We start from the raw sequence: 7008 nt of genomic DNA, 5'->3' as shown, positions 1-7008 counted from the left end.
TTTATTCTTCAAATTGTTTGATAAAATTAGAGTCATTATGATTAACATATTACTAGTTAAGCCCAACAAATAAATTTTAAACTAATATGTTAAGCCTATCAATTTTTTTTTTTAAAAAAAGTGAGTCTATTAATACAAATTTATTAAGTTTTAATATAAATTTAAATCTATCATAACTTATTATATCTTAACACTCCAACCTAATAACCTATTATAATATATTATATCTCAATAGTTCAATCCAGTAACTCCATATATTAATTAGTAATTTAAAAGATAGATTGAAAATAAGAAAAGAGTTAGAACATAAAAAGTAAAAAGACAATTCATTTAAGTTTAAAAAATTGGTTTCTCTTCCACTCTTACGAGCAAAGAGACTCATTTTATAATTCTATTTAATTATATATATAGATAACACCATCATTACTATTAATGTATATTTTTTTATATCTAATGTCTTTTGAATTTTATTTAATTTTTTAGATGAATGATAATTAGATTATATATAAAGTTCTCTCTAATTATTTAATGTCTCATTCTATTTGCCCTCTCTTTGAAAATGCTCTAACTCTACCCTTGCATGTAGCATAATATAAAATAATAAATAATTTTTTAATTAATAATAATTTATCAATTATTAGTTATATAAATTTATTTGATTTTAAATACAAGTATGAAAATTTTATTTAAAATTTTTAAATAATTTAAAAATTTTCTAAATATTATGTCATTTAAGACATTAATTAAATATGAAACAAAGAAATTGGTTAAATTTGATTATTGGATGCTTAAAAATTAAGGAAGATATTAATTAGGAGTGTCGGCAGTTTGTCCCGTAACCAAATTCACGAGTCAACAGTATAGAATTTATGAGCTGGAAAGAAAAGAATAGTATGACAAAATGGAGTGTCATTTGCATTTGAAAAGAAGTCTGTTTCTCTCTCAAGCTTTTCAATATTTTCTGTTCTTCTCGTAGTTTCCTTGCCTTTGTTGTCTAGGTGGGATGTCCTTTCAAAAGTCACGAGTCTCTTCTTTTCATTTGTTCATCTTCTCCTCCACTCCGCAATGTAATTTTCAATGACCACTTAAAAATGGTTAAATTTTTGGTATCAACAACAATAAATTTTATTTAAATACCAATAATTAGTTGTACCCAGAAAGGAAATACCAATAATAAGAGTGGTGGTATTATGCTATTGAAAATATATTATTGTTATAAATAAATTAAATTTTTTATCTTGTGTAGTTTAATTATTTTTATAATATTTGTGTTTAAGATTTTAAGATGGAATGTTTATTTTGAATATTAATAGACTTGAGATGAATTAATGTGAAATTTTAAAAGTGAAATTACTTTGTCTTAAAAAAATTAAATTTTTAATAATAACATTTCATTAATTATGAATATTGATAACGCTAAGAAAATTTAATTGTCTAATTACTCAAAAATAGTATCAATAATACATATAATATTTTTATAATTATTTATTTTTTATGCAGTTGGATAATTGGACATTTTAACAACTTTTTCTATGAAAAGATTTGTATTTAAGTTCTCTTTTTTTTTGTAAGATTGGAAACAATATTTGTTTTAATTATGACATCAATTCCATAATCAAAATTTAATTATCCTGTTGTTAATATGTTTGTGCATATTAAGGCATATTTTATTAATTTTATGTGAATGAAATCATACTCTATTGTTTTATCATTAATTAGAAGAAATAAAATTTTATTCCGTTTGTAAAAGTTACTGCATTTTAATATGTTCTCCTCTAGGATATATAAAAAGTTTATTAGAGTAAAAATTTTATTTTAAACCCATCATTATAATCGTTTTCTAATTGCAAAAAGCTATTATTTGCCAAGTCAGAGATCCTAAATTCTATATTTTTATTATTCGAAATTTATCTAAAAAAATTAAAATTTTAAGCGTAACGTTTCATTAACTATGAATATGGATGATGTTAAGAAAATTCAATTGTCTGATTACTTACAAATAGTACCAATAATAGATGTAATAATTTTATAATTATTTATTTTTTACACAGTTGGATAATTGGGCATTTTAACATTTTTTATTCTGTGAAAGGATTTGTATTTAATTTTTTTTGGTAAGATTGGAGACAATATTTGTTTTAATAATGACATCAATTTGACAATCAAAATTTAATTATCATGTTGTTAATATGCTAGTAACTTAGTATGAAATTACCGTTCTCACTAAGTAATAACATGAGTTATATACTCTGCAGTGGCCATTCCAATAAATCCTCTACATTATAATCTCATGAAATTAATTATCGATTATAATATCATTGCAGAATTAGCATTGTAACTCGATCCATATATTTGTGGCTTACGAAGCCTTAAACCAAATGTAATACGTCATGGATTTGTGTCATTGTACGAAGGGTAATACATTTGTAGGTTAACACTTTTATCTCTTCTATATTTCTAGACAACCTAATAAAATGTAATAATTATTTTATTTTCTATTCTAACCGTTCAAATATTTATTGAACTAATAAAAATAAATCTTTTTTTTTCATCAGAAATTGAGTGTGAAATGGTGTACAGGCAACTGTGAAAGACTAGAAGTAGAAGTAAAAATCAGAGAAATAGGGGAATCTTTCACGATGGACCCACACGGCTTTGAAGTTAGAAGGCACGGTAGAATTCTTGTATGAATTTGATTCCCACAAAGACCCTTTTCTTGGTGATATCTACAATGAAAAGAGAAACAAGGAAAGCGTTAATCTAATTTCGGCCGAAGCTTCGTTCATTAGGAGCAAGAGAAACCTATAAAATGGAGGCATCATCTTCAGAGGAAGAGACCCTTTGTCTGGTAACCCGCCCCAGTCCCCACGGTTGGTCCTACAGAAGTGGAAATTATTCTAAAAGTTATTCAACTTTTTTTTTAATTTTCAACCCATCATTGAGGGTGGGGTTTAAAAGTTATTCTAATTCACTTTGTCAAAAGTTGATAAATGGATTGTAAGACTAAGCTTTCATTTCAGCTCTTAATTATCTATCAATTATTTTATCTAAATTTCCAAATCTATCTTTATCAACCAATGCTCCACCAACAGACCAGCTAAAAGTTAAGGTTTATGATCTCCATTTTTAGATATATACTATTACTCCAAAATTTTAAAGTTTATTATACTTATAGTTATCTTGAATTGCATTTTTATGAAGAATTTTTCGAGAACTAAAGGTGTTATTCTTAAAAAATAATTGTTGATTATACATTTTGTATGGTTTGTACGATGAAGAATATTGCTGTCATATTTTAATTTCATGTTACTATTCATGGATTGTATGGAACTGTGTTTGTGAGTGGTAGGAGTGGTAGGCTTTACAATGGGTTGCTCCAAACTTTATTGAAAATTTTATTAAGCTATGTGAGAACTTAATCATTTATGGTGTTTCAAAAAAGAGACAGTTAGCATTATGTGATGGCACACACTCTGAGCTTTATGCATTGCGAGTAATGATTTAAGTATTTCAATGAAAAAAGATATTGAAGGAAACAAAGTTATTGATGAGTTTAGGTTGACGCTCAAATTCACAAATTTTCATTACTCTTATAAAAATGTAAAATTCTAAATAAGATTTTTTTTTATTTCTCTTAAGAAAATTGAGCTTAAATTTTAAGCTTTGTAGGTTGTGGAGAGATTTTAAGAAATTCATCCAGGTATCTTCTTCGAACCATTAGGGATTCATGACTGGAATTATACTGATTTGATCATGGCAGTCAAAATTGTTCATCATGTCTTGAGTCTACATTTTTGGATGGGTAAGAAATATCTTATTGTTGAGATTGATTCCAAGGTGGCTTTATTTTAACTTGAATCCAAGACTGTTAGATAAATAGAGAATATTTGTTGAGATTGATAACTTAATGTCTGAGCACACTCTCAATGAAGTTAACATCTTTGTGGATTCTTTTGTCAAAATTTTAAGCCATATATATAATGTGCAAGTAATCAATAAATACCTATATTCACCCCAAAGAACAACACCTTACAAAAAAATTGAGGGGAAAAAAAGTGCACAAGGATCATACAAGGAAATAGTTAAATTGATAAAAACAATTAAAATGTGAAACTCAAATCCTAATTTGTAAGGACATAAGCTGATTAGGAGGTATTACTACTTTCTTAAGAATTATTTATATAATATAATTTGAAAGTGTATTTTGTTTGCTATACCTCGCAACTAGCCTAGAACTACAAGCAAGAAATAAGTTCAATGATTAATAATGAAGAGACATAAGCCAACCTAGTTATCGTTCTTAAAAAAAAAAAAAATAGGAAAGGTCAATTAGATACATTCTCATGATTTCAACCTTCAGAAAGGTATCAACAAACACAAGAAGATGGACTCAATTTTGAAGTTGGGATTTGTACATATTTTGGCCCAAGGTAGCTACAGTGACTGGACACAACCTAATAGAAAATGAGTATGACACAGTCGGAATCAGATACTTTCTCTGTGTACACAGGATGTCCAGCTATCTTCTCCACCTCATGTCCTTGTGGTCAAGATGCACCTACAAAACAATGAAAAATAACATGACAAGTAGGAGTGTGCAAAGCTCGATTTAGTCGATTTTGATTCGATTTTTGATAAAACTGATAAAAAAATTTTAAAATTATAACCTACAGAATCGCATAGAGTATAAATTTTTTTTCTGACAATGCATTTTTTTAATTTTTCTTGAAGCGAAGTCAATTCATTGTCATTGCATGACACAGAACTAACTGATTCCAAAACTGCTTTCGTTATTCTTGTGACATCAAAAGCATCAGAAACACAAACCCATGCTTTGAGGTCAAAATGATTTTGGATACTAGCATCATTGTAAACAAGTTGGGCCAAGGTTGTCTTACCAACCCCTCCCATGCCAACAATGGGAATCACAAAATTTCGTTCGTTATCACTCCTGAAGAGCAATGCGAGTATTGTCTCCTTGTCTTTGTCTCTACCATACACGAGTTTCGATCTCCACAGAAGTAGGCTGCAGCCGTTCTTCTATCCTTTTGGATCTACGGTAGTCTCTCGTTCTCTTTTGCAACTGTTTTTTCCGTGGTTCTAAATCTTTCAATCTGGCAGTGACATCATTTATCTTGGACATCATGTCCCTGTTAAACCTAACAGCATTGTATGAATCAGAAATCATGAGTCTGGGTTTCTTGCCTGAGCTGCCTCGAAGTTCCATCATCAAATTGCGCATTGAAATGTCGGTTGCAATCTCGTCCAAAATGTCGTTCACGTCATATGCCCAAGTTTTGGAGGTTGGACAACCAGATTTTCGGACTTATCTTTTAGTTGCCTTTCCTCAGCATCATCCAGCACTGCACCAATCTCCAGCAATTCCGTCTTCAACTTCTCGAACTGTAGGTGGATCTTCTTTTCAGTAGCAAATTGCAGGAACTTTCCAAAAAAAAAAATCAAATGATTAACCTCAACTCAAAAAAATATTAAAACTTGACAAATGCAGATATAATGAAAGAAAACTCGTTCAAAAAAAAAAACCCAAAGTCTAATATAATGAAAGAGCTGCAAATTAAACTTTCAAATTTACTAGCAGTATTCCATCTTATTACTTCGTTCCCATACACTACAACTGTCCATTGGGAGTCCAAACCTGTTTGAAGCCTTTATGAATCCCATGACTATCCACATAAGATAAGCAATTAAATTTGAAAATATTTAGAAAAATTAAAAAGTTGGAAAATCATTTTTAAAAATATTTAATTGTATAAAAAATAACATTACAGCTAATTTTATTGTAGGTCAATTAATATAATTATACTGTAAGGTCATTTTTAAAATTCTCCTTTCTAAATTGAGAGAAAAAACTCAAATTTTCATTCTTTAAATCAAATGATTAATGCGCACAGAACTTTCCGAAAAAAAAAGCTGTAAAACTTGACAAATGATAACCGCAGAGAAGAATAAAAGAAAACTCGTTAAAAAATCCAAAGTCTTATAGTAAGTCTAATTTTACAATAAAGTCAATTAATATAATTTTAAAAAAATAATTAAAACTTATTTAACAAGTGTCATAACGTGCCGGGTCCGAAAATTTGACTGCTAGATGTGAATGTACTTTGGGAGTCGCCACTAATATTTTTTTTAAAAAAAAAAACCTAGGTGTGATTGGTCACCTAATGCATTTGTTCTGTTCGATGAAATCCTAAATTGGTCTTAGGTTCATCGAAAGAACTATAAACTGGTATATGTATTTTATTTAGAATTGGATTCGGGAGTACGGTTACGCACAGGGAAAGATTAGCACCCCTATGCCACCTGTTACACAAACGGTACCATTTAATCATGTATTTTCTTAGCCCATTAAATGTTTTCTTAATTTAGTTTATTTAATTAGTCTTTTATACCATAAATTAAAAGGTATTTTATTTTATTTATTTATTATTTTTCTTTTTTGCTTGACATACACATGATGTAATCGTGCCATGTATGACATAAAATCGAGATAATGCCAAACGAAAACTTTTTTTTGAGTGTCCTTTTCAAATCCGCCTATCATACTGGTGGGATCCGAGAATATCCTCTCACCTAAGAAAAATACCAGATAAACTCGCCTTCGTAAATCTAACGAACAAATCCCATCATCGGGGCAACTGTTTGCAAGTAAAAAATAATGTTTTCATGAGTGCAAATCCTAATATGAGCAAAAGTGCTTTATTAAAGATATTTCTTCTAACCCTCCCATCATTCTAGTGAGGTTCGAAGGTATCTTTTCACCTAGAGAGTTTACCGAAAAAATTTACCTTCGCAAGCTTTTTCGAAAAAAAGTCCCATCATCGGCACATATGCTCGTATACAGAATATTTCTATATGCCATGACATTTAACAATGCTACCAAGGTACAAGATGCATTTAATTTCAATGTCTATTTTTTAAAATTTACTATCTTCCTTTGGGTGCATTTTAATTGTGAATAAATATTTTACATTTACTTATTTTTTTTTT

General features: G+C 28.8%; 1 protein-coding gene across 1 annotated transcript in view; it reads right to left on the bottom strand.

Moving 5' to 3' along the window:
• The window catches only part of LOC110426415 (putative disease resistance RPP13-like protein 1), a 46576-nt gene extending 39696 nt beyond the window's left edge, over positions 1-6880 (bottom strand). Inside the window, 6 exon segments of the mRNA XM_089785291.1 lie at positions 4705-5002; positions 5004-5290; positions 5292-5322; positions 5324-5442; positions 6605-6656; positions 6807-6880. Coding sequence (XP_089641417.1) covers positions 4705-5002; positions 5004-5290; positions 5292-5322; positions 5324-5442; positions 6605-6656; positions 6807-6880 — 861 coding nt within the window.
• Positions 6881-7008: the final 128 nt, after the last annotated feature.

This window comes from Theobroma umbraticum, unplaced genomic scaffold (genome assembly GCF_002168275.2).
Source record: "Theobroma umbraticum cultivar Fairchild unplaced genomic scaffold, ASM216827v3 scaffold_55.0, whole genome shotgun sequence".
NCBI lineage: Eukaryota > Viridiplantae > Streptophyta > Magnoliopsida > Malvales > Malvaceae > Theobroma > Theobroma umbraticum.
The sequence above is the reverse complement of the archived record's forward strand: the minus strand, read 5'-3'. Positions and strand labels throughout refer to the sequence as shown.